The sequence below is a fragment of the Macrobrachium rosenbergii genome, chromosome 21, assembly GCF_040412425.1.
Source record: "Macrobrachium rosenbergii isolate ZJJX-2024 chromosome 21, ASM4041242v1, whole genome shotgun sequence".
In the NCBI taxonomy this organism is placed as follows: domain Eukaryota; kingdom Metazoa; phylum Arthropoda; class Malacostraca; order Decapoda; family Palaemonidae; genus Macrobrachium; species Macrobrachium rosenbergii.
Window position 1 is genome coordinate 27,206,035 of NC_089761.1, and position 17,742 is coordinate 27,223,776.

General features: G+C 36.0%; 1 protein-coding gene and 1 pseudogene across 1 annotated transcript; one reads left to right on the forward strand and one right to left on the reverse strand.

The window, feature by feature from the left end:
- LOC136849836 (crustapain-like) overlaps window positions 1-17,532 on the forward strand; it is a 63,737-nt pseudogene extending 46,205 nt beyond the window's left edge.
- Window positions 1,292-1,801, reverse strand: LOC136849418 (uncharacterized). The gene has a single exon (XM_067122769.1). It carries the CDS (start codon window positions 1,799-1,801, stop codon window positions 1,292-1,294), a length of 510 nt encoding a protein of 169 aa, XP_066978870.1.
- Window positions 17,533-17,742: the final 210 nt, after the last annotated feature.

Consider the following 17,742-nt stretch of genomic DNA (forward strand, 5'->3'; position numbering starts at 1 on the left):
TAGCTCAATATTATGTTAGTCATGTAAGAAACATTATTTCGGCCTTACATGAAAGGAATTTCAAGGCATCAGCCACAATATCCTGGTTAACAACTTTGCTAAAGTGGTTTCTGTATTAAGATAGTTTAACCAAACCACTGAGCTGACTATCAGCTCTGTATAGGCCTATTATTATTAAGATAGTTTAACCAGACCACTGAGCTGACTATCAGCTCTGTATAGGCCTATTATTATTAAGATAGTTTAACCAGACCACTGAGCTGACTATCAGCTCTGTATAGGCCTATTATTATTAAGATAGTTTAACCAGGCCACTGAGCTGACTATCAGCCCTCTATAGGCCTATTATTATTAAGATAGTTTAACCAGACCACTGAGCTGACTATCAGCTCTTTATAGGCCTATTATAGTCGACTTACCACCACGTACACGATTCACTCCTTAGCTCAGTATTATGTTAGTTTTATAAAAAACATTTCTGCCTCACATAAAAGGAACTTCAAGGCATCAGCCACAATATCCTGGTTAACAGCTTTGCTAAAGTGGTTTCTGTTCCGTTTTGCCACACGCAGAGACTTCACCATGATCGAAAATGAGGGCGAACGGCGCGAACATATCCCATATGGCCCTGTCTGGCTTTGAATTTATGCTTCGTGGTTTAATCATTCGATAGGGATCAGCAATGTAGCGGGAGTATCACTCAGGAGTATTGTGTGTGTGTGGATTAATTAAAGGTTATCTTGTATCCATAAGATGTTAATGAATTTAATGCTATATATTTTTAAGCTAAAGTTGGTCATTTCATTGAGGAGAAATAAAGGGCTCATTTTGACATATTTCTATGTCAAGCTGGTAATTTCATTTGAGGATAAATGAAGAACCTTTTGAAACAGTTAGAAAGAAACGAAAGTTTGTGATGAATGCAATTAAACATAGAGGAGCTATAGGCCGAGGGTGGGGGAGGGGGAGAGTATTATGTATGTGGATTAATTCAAGTTTATCTTATATCCAAAAGATATTGGTAAATTTAACGTCATATTTCCAAGCTAAGCTGATCATTCCATTTAGGAGAAATATAAGACCCAATAAAACAATTAGAAAAGTAACGAAAGATTGTGATAAATGCAATTAAACACAGACGAGGGATAGGGGTGGGGGTTGGGGGTGAGGTACTAGGGAGATGGAGAGGTCGCCCCACTCGCTTTTGGGGGCCAAATTAAGCATGGGTGACTGATGGCTCGCCCCTTGTCACAACTCCAGCAGGAGCGCCGATGGAGGTCCTCCTTAATGACTACATCTCCGACAGGCCGCCGCTGGGAGCTCTGATGTGGCCGCAGGAGGGGGGCATCCAGAAGGGGGAGGAAGAGGCAGATGTGGTAAAGAGAGTGAGGGTGGGAGGAGGAGGAGGAGGAGGAGGATGGAGGGAAGGAGGGGGAATTAAGAGGGAGATGAAGGTCATGGGGAAGAGGAGGGGAGGGTGAGGGGAGGTTAGGGGACCTAAGGGGTAGGGGAATGGAGAAGGTAATGGGACAGGGGGTGGGGGTGTAAGAAGTGGTATAAGGGAAGCAGGAATGAGGGAAGGGGAGATGAAGGTCATGGGGGAGGGGAGAGGACACGATACCAGAGGGGTAGGGGAATAGACAGAGTAATGGGACGGGGGGCCTTTGGGGAAGGTATGGGGCACTTCGGGGGAGTAGGTGGCCCCCAGGGGACCTCGGTAGGGGTGCGAAGGGAGTAAATGGGAGAAGGGGAGAGATGATAAAAGCAAGCCGACGGGGGGTCGGTTTTGTAAGATATGCATTAAGCGGGATAAACGAGAGAAGAGCAGCGGAGGTGAAATAAGGGTTACGAGGAACATCAAAGGGGGTGGAAATTGGGTAGGCAGGGGATGAGAGGTGTTGCTTGGGACGAGAGATAAAAAAAAAAAAAATAAATAAATTAGGAGTAATCTGAAGGAATAAATTCGATTGCAAATAGAGGAACTCAAGTAAAAAAAGGATTGGGAATAATCTGAAAAAAACTTTCTGTCGCAATAGAAACATTTTCAAATGAAACGGACACCGAGTGGAAAGTCAAGGCTTAACGAAATTCAATACATTTAAGCGAATTAAGAGGAAATAAAGCGAAACGAATCTCATTATTAAGATATAAAATTTTTACAAGAGTATACATTAAACTTTCTGCGTATTCAGACAGACAGACAGACGGTATAATAATATAACTACTTTTCGAAGGTAGAAGACACATGTTATTCAAGACTTTAGAGAAATTACGTGGTCCAAAGGACATGGCCACTCTCCTTCACATTTCTGTTAGTCTTCATTTTTATTCCTCTTATTCTAAATAAAGATAAAACAGACATAAATGAGAAAGGAGACATTAAAATAAAGTTGAGTTTAGATGAATCGCAATTATGTAAATCACAGTCATTACATCATCATAGGAAAAAAACAACCCTCGAGGTGATTGCGAATCTTATCATGATGGATGAAACATTTTCAGTCTCATATGAGATAGTAAAAGGGCGCTCTTCAAAGAGAGAGAGAGAGAGAGAGAGAGAGAGAGAGAGAGAGAGAGAGAGAGAGAGAGAGAGAGAGAGAGAACTAGTCATTATTAAAAGTAAATTTTTATCGTTTATATAGCAAATACTGTTGTGAAGAGAGAGAGAGAGAGAGAGAGAGAGAAGGTTATAAATTTTTCTGTGCCGACGTGTCAATTATTTTCAGTTACGATACTTGTTTTTCAGCGAAAATTCCTGTTAACTAAACAGAATTTGTATTTACATGTTGACAAGAACATGAAATACATTTGTTTACATTTGTGCGTGCATGCATGCAAATGAATTAAAATAGCTTCAACTAGGATACAGCAAATGATGATAATTAAAATGCCAATTTATATGTCAAAGCACCAAGTTAATCAGGTAGGACATTCAGATGCGTCTATATTGTAATTCTGAACTAAAGTGAATGAATCATTAATGAAAAGTGTAGGAGACCAACTTAATTCATATTTATAAGTTATTTCATATGTATTAGTTGTTTTTAATATCTCTTTTTCATCTTTTCCCAAGAAGAAGATATTCTAATGAGGGGAATGTGATTTTATATATGACAGTTATTATTAAATAAAGAATGAGATACTTGTTAAAGATACAAGTTTATTGAACTATTATTAGAAAAATTCTGTAGCAGACTGAACTCAGATCTCATTTTTTGTCATCGCATTGAAGGAAAACAGTTTTGGAAAATTTTGAATACCTTCTTCGTTGCTTAATATTTAGTAGAGTACAACAAAGTAACACTGACTAAGATCCTTATGGTAGATGATTCAGAGAGGGGTGTTGTGGGGGCGTGTGTTAAGGGGGTGGGTGTGGGTTTGCAGGTTGTATAAGGGTGTGTGTGTGTGTGTGTGTGTGTGAGGGTGTTAAGAAAGGCATAATCAGCCATGAATGACTGACGAGGGGTTGCGTGTCGCAACCTCTGCGGGGGGTTTAATGATATGAATTTATTTAGTTTTTTTTTTCCCGAAGGGGGTTGATGAGACTGGCTTTTGGTTTTACCGGAAATGACTCCAGATATTTCACTCTCGTTATCTGTAAGTTTAATTGAGTTTTTATCAGTATTGAAGCAAAAGATTACGGGTTTAACTTATGATTTGCTCTTGAATAAAGGGATTAAGTTATCAAAGAAAAGATTAGGGGTTTAACTTAAGAATTTCCTCCTGTTGTTGAAACTTCAAAAAGAACTGAAAAATAATTGCTTGTATTGGTTGTATCTTGGCCACTTTTGGCTTCTGTTTTTTTTTTTGTTGTTTATTGATAATTAATCTAAGGACATTCTCAATGCTTGTATCAGTCTCACTATTGTGTAACTACACAAAAGAGACTTAGTCCACGCACAAACAAAGAAACAAAGACACGGAAAGTACACAGTTCTCACTGTACGTTCGCACACAGTTAATTTTTTTTTTTTTTATTCCTTCACTTACAGTCTCTAGTAAAAGTGAATCGAATTGCTTTACAAGGTACAACGTTGAAGACCTTATTAGGCATCAGTGCTCTTACACAACCGCCTGAACATATGGCCAAGAAATTAAGTGGCTTGGTCGTAAAGAAAAGCAAGTCATATATTGTATATATAATACGGGAGCATTAAATATTCAAGAATGATTCTGCATATGTACCTTACGGTAAATCGTAATCTACTGCAGTGTAGCATAGTATTATATGAGATTCGATTTCATATATATATGGCTTTACATTCCACCTGTGACGTACAGTGATTTCTTTTATATATATATATATATATATATATATATATATATATATATATATATATATATATATATATATATATATATATATATATATATATATATATATATATAAAGAAACCACTGTACGTCAAAGGTGAATTTAAACTATATATAAGGGAAATATGTATATATATATATATATATATATATATATATATATATATATATATATATATATATATATATATATATATATATATATACACGTACATACCCACATACACACACACATATATTTGTATAATTATCATTTTATAAAAGGAAATATTAAAATGAACAAAATCTGATTGAGCGCTGTCTCAGTGTTGTATTATGCATACTGCGTTTGCATTTTCCCGAGAGATGAAATTAAGTACGTTGTTGTCATTACTAGTAATGGCAGCAGTTATAGAGAGATTCAATACATCTGTGAAGTTCCGTTGTTGTAGTTTTTTTTTTTCTTTTTTAGGTGTACAAATGCATGATGCTGATTTCTTTTATTTCTTCATTATCCTATTGACTCTTTTTCCTTTTTGGCCATTCTATAGTGAAGTCTTGATTGGCAAGTTGATGGTAACATTACTTGTTTTATGTGAATGTTTAGGCTTTTTTAATAATAATATAATAATAATAATAATAATAATAATAATAATAATAATAATAATAATAATAATAATAATAATTCCAGCACTGAAGAGGTATTGGCGATTATGGCAACAAACTTTATTGCATTTTATTGCATTTTTCATAGGTACATCTTCATAATAATTCCAGCACTGAAGAGGTATTGGCGATTATGGCAACAAACTTTATTGCATTTTTCATAGGTACATCTTCAACACAGGAATGCTAATAATAATAATAATAATAATAATAATAATAATAATAATAATAATAATAATAATAATAATACAATCTCCAATACTGAAGAGGTATTGGCGATTATGGCAACAAACTGTGTTGCAGTTTTCATTAGTACATCTTCAGCACAGGAACCATGAAGGCCTACTTTTACCCCGAATAATAATAATAATAATAATAATAATAATAATAATAATAATAATAATAATAATAATAATAATCGTCCTTATTTCCTTCTTTATCGTAGGTATTTATAAAGTTTGCTAAACCAGTAAATTTAGATTTAAGGCTGTTAACCATTCATACGCTTGGTGGAAAGTAATGTAGTATATTATCAGTACCCAGACCAAATCCCTCAACGTATTTCAAAGAGCTTTTTGAATATGACATACTTTTCTAAAGAACTCACACTCTTAAGATAGCAACGACATATCTCTTCATTGGCGAAATTCGTACCATCAATAGAAATGATTTCACATTTGCTCTAAGCGCGATGTTGGTTCGGCATTACATAAACAGACCCATTTATACGGAGATTCATTTCCATATTTTCTCTCCAAAGAATATATATTAATGAACGACCCCGCCTAATGGACATTTTCAGATGTTGAACCCCTGCGTGAGCGATACGGAGTCGTAATCCGTAACATATAAAAAGGTCAGAGACAAGCTTCATGATATTCCTTTTCACCCTTTGACTGCTGAATTCAAGACGCGTCCCATTTATTTTATGGCTGTACTGTATAGTGTCGTTTTACCATGTAAATAGAGAGATGGCAATTGCCCATAAATCCTCGTATTCAAATGGATTTCGGACGTGTCCGCCCAACAGAATGAGTTCTAATTGGGCATTAGCTGGAGAGAACGTTATCGGAGCAACGAACTCGCAAACAAGATATTAATCCTGGATGAAAGATGTTTACGGCGTCGCATTTCTTCGGGACGCGAAAGCCCCTTACGTGTTATTCCGAAGGACCGGGGGATGTTTTGACATGCTTAGAGGATCTAAGCAGTTAATGACGGGGGCTGTTCTCCGGGGCTTAGTGATTTGCATTCCTTACCAGTTCAAGGAGTCGAAATGAGAGGAAAAGATGGACAGTCCTTTCCTCTTTCTAAAAGATAAAATAAGTCTTTTAAAAATATTGGGGAGTCGATTGAAGGAATCGAAACGAGAGGAAAAGGCGGCCAGTCCTTTCCTCTTTCTAAAATATAAAATAAAATTTTAAAAAACGAGGGAAGTCGATTGAAAGAGCCGAAACGAGTGGAAAAGATGGCCAGTCCTTTCCTCTTTCTAAAAGATAAAATAAAATTTCAAAAATCTAGGGGAGTCGATTGAAGGAGTCGAAACGAGAGGAAAAGATGACCAGTCCTTTCCTCTTTCTAAAAGATAAAATAACACTTTTAAAAATATAGGGGAGTCGATTGAAGGAGTCGAAACGAGAGGAAAACGTGGACAGTTCTTGCTTCTCTCTAAAAGATAAAGTAAAATGTTAAAAATTCAAATGAGGTCAAAATGAGAGGAAAAGTTGGCCAGTCCTTTCCTCTTTCTAAAAGGTAAAATAAAAGGAAAAGATGGCCAGTCTTCCGTCTTTCTAAAAGATGAAATAAAATTTTAAAAATTTAGGGGAGTCGATTGTTGGGAAGTCGAAACGAGAGGAAAAGATGGCCAGTCCTTTCCTCTTTCTAAAATAGAAAATATCAAAATGAAAAATCTGGGGGCGTGAATGCAGGGGAGAAAAAGTGAAAGGGGACATCATATATTCAGGGCGCCTTTTGTAGACTCCCCATACAAAAGCTGGAAATAAATCATGAATAATACGGTAAGGCTTTAATGATGATGGAGTGGGTGCCCATGACAAGCAAGCCCTGCCGAAAGGGTTGTTAGTTCGTACGGGGAGAGGAGGAGGAGGAGGGAGTGAGGGGATGTCTGGCTTGAATATATATATATATATATATATATATATATATATATATATATATATATATATATATATATATATATATATATATATATGTGTGTGTGTGTGTGTGTGTGTGTGTGTGTGTACGTATCTATTCGAAGGAGAAGGAATGAGAGCGAAAGCCTATAGAACGATTCCAATTTTCGGGGATGGACACATACCTCGTCGAGGCTCTCCCCCCTTGTGTGAGTGTGTGCGTGAGACAGAGAGAGAGAGAGAGAGAGAGAGAGAGAGAGAGAGAGAGAAAGAGAGAGAATCTGGTCCCCAATTTTAGGCCAGCATTTGATCACGGCGACCCGAACCGCACCAGATGATAGAACAAGCCCTTCCTTCCTTTGTAGATCCAATCTTGTAGCTCGTCACAGCCAAATCTACTCGTCCTCCTGTCGGTCACGTCTCGGCCATCAAATGACAATCTTCCCTTCATCGATTCTTTGGCGTTCTGTCCGTCGGCTGTGACGGCGCTGTCTTTAAATCGTCCGTCCTTATAGATCTTCCCCTGTGGCTGTCGAAGCCGCTGTCAGAGTCCTCTGACGCTGATCGGTCATGTAAGAGTGGTAATACGGACGAAATGGGAAATATCTCTGAGCTCAATCTCTTTGAAAGGGAGGTGAGGGGTGGTGGGGAGGGGTATGTGGAGTGGAGAGAGGGGGGGCTTGTCAAGGCTTAATTTGGTCGTAAATTTGAATAAGAATGTCCCGAGTTTATGATGCATATTCAAAAGGAATAAGCATGAAAGGGATCTGAGAAGAGATACGAGGTACTTACATATGGCCTCAGCTTATGGATAAAAAGATGAAAAAGGTTATGTAGGCTGGGGTCATTTACTAGAGGACCGTGTTCAGTAAATCTGAGGCCTTTTACTGAACGCAGCCGGTAATGAGTCAGAATATGCTGGTGTGAAGCCACTCCACAATTAAGGATAACAGAAATGAGAGCCGTTCTAAAGACTGCGTATAGAATGGCCCGGACAAATTCATAAGCCTGCGAAATGAATCCCTTTCGAAGAAGTAGATAGGGAGTGAAAAAATGAGAAGAATAGACGAATTATGATGGTCATTTAGATGCCCAACTTTCATCTCCGCTCAAAGGAACCGGCAGCTTCCGTGTTCGCGCCGAGGTTAGCCCCGAATTAATGGGGCTTCGCCACCGAAATCTCTCGCATCCGTATTCAAAAGGAGCCACTGACTGAATGCCGTGTTCGCGCCGAGATTACCCTCAAATTAATGAGTCCAATTATCAAAGGGGAACGTCATGTAAGAAGGAGATGGATGTCACTCATTCATCCACACATGTGGATGTCCGGCGCTCATCCGACGGCCCATGAAAGGCGCCGACGAGGGCGACAGAAGACGGCGGCTGGCTTTCATCTCTGTGCGACAGACACCAGATGCCCTCCTGGATTCCTACTGTGTGTGTGTGTTTTTGTGTGTACGTGTGTGTACGTATATAGGTGTGCGTGTGTGCAGTTGTACTCTAAGCCCAGCTTGTTTATAAGGAATGTCTTTTATCAGTAATTCTCTTCAAGCTTTCGCGTGTAATTAACTAGATTTCAGTAGCGTTGTATGTGTGAATTAGACATCATCTTATAAGGAAAAACATCATTCTCTGTCGGTGTTCATTATAGAGAGAGAGAGAGAGAGAGAGAGAGAGAGAGAGAGAGAGAGAGAGGAGAGGGAGAGAGAGAGAATCATGATTTGATTTGACCTATATCTCCCAGATCATTCTGCACATCGTCTTGATTCAAATTCATGGTTTTCCGGTATAGATATGCATATATTAAATATATGCAGTAACATATTTTACACGAGATCCTGACAGTTTTAAATATTAAGACACACAACCCGTTAATATAGAATTCACTTGGCCTTGGTAATACCTTACGACCAGAGATAACCGTATGAGATAAAAATTTGTCGAAGGTACATATTTTCTGTTCCTCAAAAGCTTCACGGTGTCATTAAGCTGAAGTCTCCTTTGATACCTCCTATTTAGGAAAATAATCTTACATACCAAAAGACATTTCTAAGAAGCTTAGGAACCAAATTAACCCGGGATACTTTTGGTATTTGATGAACTCTCCAATATCAGAAAATAATTTCTTGTATCAAGAGACATTTGTAGGAAGCTTGGGAGCCAAATTAACCTGGGTTGCATGAAGTATTTGCAGAATCGTCCACGGGCCGTTTTACACATTAGGGTACTCTGATGTCTAAAGACGTTTCTGACCTCGTTTTGCTGCAATAGAAACGAGGAAGTGAAAGGCTAGAGTCGTGTAAAGGAGAATACAGGTTCTGAGGTACACCATAAGAAATAAGGAAATCGTACACGTGGCGCCGTTAACTACCTCATAATGTATTGATTATTATTATTATTATTATTATTATTATTATTATTATTATTATTATTATTATTATTGGGATGCTCGCCAAGGGCGTCTCATTCTTGTTCAAGGCACCTGTTATTATTATTATTATTATTATTATTATTATTATTATTATTATTATTATTATTATTATTATTATTATTATTATTATATTGGGATACTACCAAGGCACTCATTCTTGTTCAAGCGCCTGTTATTATTATTATTATTATTGTGTGTATTATTGTATTATTATTATTAGGTCTTTCTCCTCTAGATCGAGAACGGGATATGCTGTATATCAGGTCCACAATAGTATTCAATGGTGAATTCTTGTTGATTTTATAAAAAAAGTTACAAAAGCTTTCGAACCCTGTCCTGGGTTCATCTTCAGTATTGAATATTATTGTGGACCTGATATACAGCATTATTATTATTATTATTATTATTATTATTATTATTATTATTATTATTATTATTATTATTATTATTATTATCATCATCATCATCATCATCATCATTATTATTATTATTATTATTATTATTATTATTATTATTATTATTATTATTATTATTATTATTATTATTATTATTATGTAACAGGGAGCAAATTCACAATGGCCTCGTTCTAAAAATACGAAATACTGATAAGACCGCGCACCATATCATAACAGATGCGACTATTCCCGTACATTTACCTTATTCCGATAAGCTCCGTCTACGAACTCCACCGATATAAGTATTCGGATGTTCTTCAGAAAGTTGATGTACTTCGGCACCGTAAGTATCGAGCAATGGCGAAAATGCCTAATTTTTTTTATGATTTTTCTTCATTTCAGTTTTTTAGTATTCTGTAAAAGAAAATTATTGTGCCGGCTTTGTCTGTCCGTCTGCACTTTATTCTGTCTGCACTTTTTCTATCCGCCGTCAGATCTTAAAAATTACTGAGGCTAGAGGGCTGCAAATTGGTATGTCGATCATCCGCCCTCCAGTCATCAAACATACCAAACTGCAGCCCTCTAGCCTCAGTAGCTGTGATTTTATTTAAGGTTAAAGTTAACCATATTCGTGCGCCTGGTAACGATATAGGGTAGTCCACCACCGGGCTGTGGTTAAAGTTTCATGGGCCGCGGCTCATAAAGCATTATACCGAGGCCACCGAAAGATAGATCTATTTCCGGTGGTCTTGATCATGCGCTGTTCAGAAAACTCGATTGCGCCTAAGAAACTTCGGCGCATCTTTTACTTGTTATTGTTTGATCCGAATCTTACGGGATATTTCTTTCTTTCACTTTTTTCAGATGAGGACCCTTATTTTGATCCTCTGCGCGTTGGCAACAGCTTATGCTTCTAAAGAATGGGAAGACTTCAAGGTAAGGAGGACCGATTTTTTTTTTTTTTTTTTTTGTCTCTCTCGACTGAAAAAAGCTTTGAAATTTTCTTCTTGCCTCCGTGGCCCTAACGCATACAGATTAAGCTTCATATTGCTGTGAGGTTGTCCTTTATACAGGAGTCAATTTTTAAAAGGAATTTATTATCTATATTTGTTAATATTTATCTTTATTTCTCTTTATTTCTATTTATACTCATTTATTTTTATATATATGTATATATACATATACACACACACACACACACACACACACACACACATACATATATATATATATATATATATATATATATATATATATATTAAATATATATATTTAACATTTTCTTTATTTTTATTTAACTTTATACATTTTTACTAATTTTAAATTATCTTAATTTTTTCTTGAAAATGCGTCAGTAATAACTTATCTTTCTTTCTCCGTTGCCCCTTTTGGAGGAGTCACTTTTTAAAAGGAAAATATGAAAGCACATTAATGATAACTTATCTTTTCCCTTTTCATTCTCAGGCGGAGTATGGGAAATCTTATCCCAACCCACTCGTGGAGAAATACAGAGAGTCTGTTTTTCAAGACAAGCTGCAGTACATTGAAGAGTTTAACAAGTTGTATGACAAGGGCGAGAAAACGTGTATTTCTGAAAATCAACAAATACAGCGACTTGTTACTCTAAATATATATATATATATATATATATATATATATATATATATATATATATATATATATATATATATATACATATATATATAGACAAAATCTTTTAAGAAAGAGGGAACATTGAGTGCTCGAGAGCCTTTCGACTGTCATCCTTTACTTGGAAAGTCTGCTAAGTAAAAGGACGACAAGTCGAAAGGCCTCGCAGCACTCCAGTGTTTCACGAAGGATCTGCTAAGTAAAGGACGACAGTCGAAAGGCCTCGCAGCACTCCAGTGTTGCTCTTTCCCTTGTGGATTTTGTCTTTATTTATATATTCATCACGTGCCATATTTTCGTGATTCAGTTATACATACACACACACGATATATATATATATATATATATATATATATATATATATATATACATATATATATATATATATATATATATATATATATATATATATATATATATATATATATATATATATATATATATACATTCACACTGGTTTATGGCGATATTAGATATTACACAACAGACAGTGAGAAGACCCGATTCTCCTGTTCATCGTTAATGAAATGATGATTTCCGACCCCAGACTCACAAAGAACTGATGGACCAAATGACCGGAGGAATGGAGTTAAGAGGTGTGCCTCCTAAGGATCCTCCGACTGCGGTGTCCGTCGAAGGGTTGGCAGAGGAAGTCGACTGGAGGGCGAAAGGAGCCGTGACTCCTGTGAGGGATCAGGGAGAATGTGGATCCTGCTACGCTTTCTCGACTGTGAGTCCTGATGGTTAAATGTCCTTTATTTAGGCCAAATTTTCTCTTCAGGGCTTTGATTATTTTATTGCTTTTCTTTGTTTCCATTTCTTTTTATTTACTCGCAGCGTTGTTTAATGTTCTTAAGCCGTTTTTGATAATACAGTTGCTTAATGTTCCGCGCTAGTGTCCTGATGGCACAGGGTAAGTTTGGACTGAGAAGTAATAGCGTAGCTACATATATATATATATATATATATATATATATATATATATATATATATATATATATATATATATATATATATATATATATATATATATATATATATATATATATATATATATATATAATGTGTGACGGGTTCGTTTCACCGGGCATCGGCAATTTCTTGCGTTTGACCTCCTTGTAGATATCCCAAAAATCGCGGTGACGTGGTTCGTTTCATGACCGGCATCAAAGTCTCTCCAATATATTTCTATATACTGTTTGGGTCTTACGGCTTTGTAGTTACAAGCATATCCAAAAAAGCGAAGAATTGGGAGAGGTTAAGAGGGTATTGTGGTTATTAGAATATATATATATATATATATATATATATATATATATATATATATATATATATATATATATATATATATATATATATATATATCTATATATATATATATATATATATATATATATATATATATATATATATATATATATATATATACTATATATATATATATATATATATATATATATATATATATATATATATATATATATATATATATATATATATAACTATCAATATATATTTTGAAAAAAACTCTATATATATATATATATATATATATCTCCATATCTTTCCTCCCATCCTTCTTCTGCAGGTTTCATCCTTGGAAAGCATGCTGTTCCTCAAGACTGGGCAACTCGTGGACCTCTCCGAGCAGAATCTGGTTGACTGCGCTTGGGACTACTCATGTTTCGGATGCAGAGGTGGCTTCCCTTATGCTGCCTACATCTTCCTCATGGATCAAGGGGGCATCGCCACCGAGGAGTCATACCCTTACGCGGCCGCTGTAAGTATAATAACTGGGTACAAATAAAAGCCCAGTGTATGGCTGATTTCGTAAGAGATTATCATATGGCCAGATTTTAAAGAACTCTAAACCTCTGATTCCTGGAAGCTGTGACGATCGATTGCCTACCTTTTAGTTACCTGATAAAAAGACTTACCATGTCAGAATTCTTTAGCAGACTAAATTCATCTTGGTTTTTGGGTGTGGATTGTGTTAAGACTCAAAAGAGAATCTGCAGGCAAAAGAGCCACTCAGTTGCACAATATTTTTTCCTGGTATTGATCACAGTGACTAGATTTTCAAAGCCTCGGGCCTCTGTAGGTAAAGTTATTCAGCAGCTAATTAGGATTATGTTCAAGGAATACATGGTATAAGGGCATTTACTGCATATCTAAGAAGGTTACAAAAACTATACCTAGAGTGGGCTGTCCGGATATACTTGATTGTCTGCTTGACTGGATTCTACTGTAGTTAACATTTCTTAAAAATCCTTTAGCCCTGGTTCATTAACACATTTCCTCAACATTTACATTGATTTTTACCTGTTTATAGTATGAAGCCCTGGCAGTGATTCTTACCTGTCTATAGGAGGGCTGTTAATCAGCTCAGTGGTCTGGTTAAACTAAGATTTACTTATAGACTGAAGCCTGGTTTAATATTACGATCCCTCACCATTTGCAATGATTCTTACCTATATTTGTAGTATGAAGCCCTGGCAGTGATTCTTACCTGTCTGTAGAATGAAGCCCTGGTTAAATGACGCGTTTCCTCACTCTTTACAATGACTCTTACCTGTCTATAGAATGAAGCCCTGGTTTAATAACACATTTCCTCACCATTTACAATGGTTCTTACCTGTTTATAGTATGAAGCCCTGGCAATGATTCTTACCTGTCTATAGGATGAAGCCCTGGTTTAATATATTAAATACGATCCCTCACCATTTACAATGATTCTTACCTGTCTATAGAATGAAGTCCTTGTTAAATAACACATTTCCTTACCATTTACAATGAGTCTTACCTTTGTAAAGAATGAAGCCCTGGTTTAATAACGCATTTCCTTACTTGTTTATAGTATGAAACCCTGGCAGTGATTCTTACCTGTCTATAGATAGAAGCCCTGAATCAGTAACACATTTTCTCACCACTTACAATGATTTTTACCCGTTTATAGCATGAAGCCCTGGTTTAATAACGCATTTCCTCACCATTTACAATGATTCTTACCTGTCTATAGAATGAGGCTTTCAAACTGTCATTCCTCATTTCAGGAACAGGACTGCATGTTTGACGCTGCAAGCGTTGGCGCTGTGGTCAAATCGTACGAAGAGCCCAAATCTGAAAATGAATATGCACTCCAGAAAGCAGTCCACGATGCAGGTCCCGTCAGTGCCTGCATAGATGCCACACACCCATCCTTTGGCAGCTACGGAGGAGGTAAGTGTCATGTCTACGACAGTATGCGTAACTTATTATGTACGGAAATAAGGTGCTAGTTAGCCTTTCACCTTCTCGTCAGGTTTCGAGTTCCTACCCATCCATTCTCATTTTTTATGGTCGTGAAATATATTCTTGCCATTTTTTCCAACATTGATTTCTGTTATTTTATATCCGTAAATAAATTCTGGCCAATTTTCTGGATGATTTTTTCCCTAACTGCCCTTTCTCATTTCCATTTAATGCCGCTAAATAAATTCTGGCCAATTTTCCCCAACCTTCAATTCTGAGTTCTTTTTATGTCTGTAAAAAATTCTGGATATTTTCCCCAACATTCCATTCTTAGCTTTTTCAATGCCCATAAATAAATTCTTGATTTTTTCCAACCTTCCATTCTCATTTCATTTTAATGTCCTTGATATAATAAATTCTGGCTATTTTTCCCCACAACCTTCCATCCTCATTTCTTTTCGATGTCCATGAATTGAATTGTGGCTATTTTTTTCTAACCTTCCATTCTTAGTTTTCTAATGTCCATCAAATAAATTCAACTTTTTCCCAAATTTCCATTCCCATTTCTATTAAATGTTCATAATATAAGTTCTGACTATTTTTCCGCGCCTTCCAATCGCATTTTTTAAAGTCCGTAAAAAAATTCTGACTGTTTTTTTCCCCAACCTGCTATTCTCAGTTCTTTTAAATGTCCACATGATAAATTTATGGCTATTTTCCCCTAAATTTACAATCCCAATTCTGGCTTATGCCAGCAAACAAATGCTGGCTATTTTCCTCACAACCTTCCATTCTCAAATTGTTTAATGTCCTTTAATAAATGCTAGCTATTTTCAGAGACCTTCCATTCTCATTTCTTTTTAGTCTCAGTAAAATAAATTCTGGCCGTTTTCCTCACAACCTTCCATTCTTAATTTATTTAACGTCTTTTAATACATTCTAGCTATTTTCCCCAACCTTCCATCCTCAGTTCTTTTTTAATGTCATAGAAAAAATCCTGTCTGTGATTCTCAGCATCCCCTTTTACAGGTGTTTACTTTAATCCTCTCCATGATTCTCAATATCCCCTTCTGCAGGTGTTTACTTCAATCCTCTCCACGATTCTCAATATCCCCTTCTACAGGTGATTACTTCAATCCTCTCCATGATTCTCAATATCCCCTTCTACGGGTGTTTAATCCTCTCCATGATTCTCAATATCCCCTTCTACAGGTGTTTACTTCAATCCTCTCCAGATTCTCAGTATCCCTTTCTACAGGTGTTTACTTCAATCCTCTCCAGATTCTCAGTATCCCTTTCTACAGGTGTTTACTTCAATCCTCTCCATGATTCTCAATATCCCCTTCTACAGATGCTTATTTCAACCCTCTCCATGATTCTCAATATCCCCGTCTACAGGTGTTTACTTCAATCCTCTCCATGATTCTCAATATCCCCCTCTATAGGTGTTTATATCGAGCCCAACTGCGACACGCTCGACGCCAATCTGGCCGTGAACGTCGTAGGATATGGCGTTCAGAATGGCTTGGAATACTGGCTCGTCAGGAATGCTTGGGGAGAATCCTGGGGTGAAGGAGGCTACATCAAGATGGCCAGGAATGCTGGCAATATGTGCGCCATTTCGACCCACGTTATATATCCTGTTGTTTAAAAGGCTTTTGCAATGAATGAATCCATAACTTTTTTCTGGAAAAAAGAAAATCCTGTTGTTTAAAAGCCTCTTGCATTTCATGATTCTATAATTTTTACGAGAAAAAATCCTGTTTTTTAAAAGGCTTTCGCATTCGATGGCTTCATAATTTTTAGGAAAAAAAAAAAACTTTTTAAAAGCCTGGAGCACTCGATGTCTTTCTAGTTTTAGTGAAAAAGGAAAAAAATCCTGCTGTTTAAAAACTGTGCACTCGATGAGTTTAAAGAAAATTTAAAATCCTGTTGTTTAAAAGGATTTTGCTTTTGATGAATCCATAATTTACTTGGGAAAATAGAAAATCCTGTTATTTAAAAGCCTCATGCATATCATGAATCCATAATTTTTAGGAAAAAATCCTGTTGTTTAGTCTCGTGCATCTGATAATTCCATAATTTTTAGGAAAAAATCCTGTTGTTTAAAAGTCTCTGGCGTTTGATAATTCCATAATTATTAAAGAAAAAATCCTGTTGCTTCAAAGCCTCGTGCATCTGGTAATTCCATAATTTTTAGGAAAAACCTCCTATTATTTAAAAGGTTTTTGCATTCGATGATTCCATAATTTTTACAAAAAAATCCTGTTGTTTAAAAGCCTCGTGCATTTCATGATTCAATAATTTTTAGGAAAAAATCCTTTTAATTAAAAGCCTCTGCATGTGATAATTCCATAATTTTCAGGAAGAAAAATCCTGTTGTTTAAAAATCTCGTGCATTTGATGATCCCATAATTTGTAGGAAAAAATCCTGTCAGTCTTTCGATTCGACTGAGAATATATAATCTAGACTGACAAGAGAGAAAACCAGCAGCTCGCATTCTGATTGGTTGTCACATGTTTGTTACCATGGCAACCATCGTCTCTGAACAATACTGAGGGTGTCTACGGATGTTGATGGAAAAACACTTCTTGTTCCTTTGCTAAATAAATATTTCCATATTTAAACAGAATTAAAATATTTATCATGTGTAATCGATACCCTGTTTACTTCAGAGTTTTAAAATTTAACTGAGGTTATACAGACTTCATAAATAAAAAATTGTCATCATTGTTAATTTCATTGGAATTGGCTGAAGTGCCAAACATCATCAGCTTCAACATACTAATTCCTAGGCAATGGAACACTGGCATATTTTTTTTAGTAAACATTAGTTAAATACTCTTCAGTGCAGAAGGAATTCCATAGGTTTTTTTTTTTAATATACACCTAGTGTAAATTCTGTATTAAACAATGAAAACAGTGGAATATTTTTTTTAA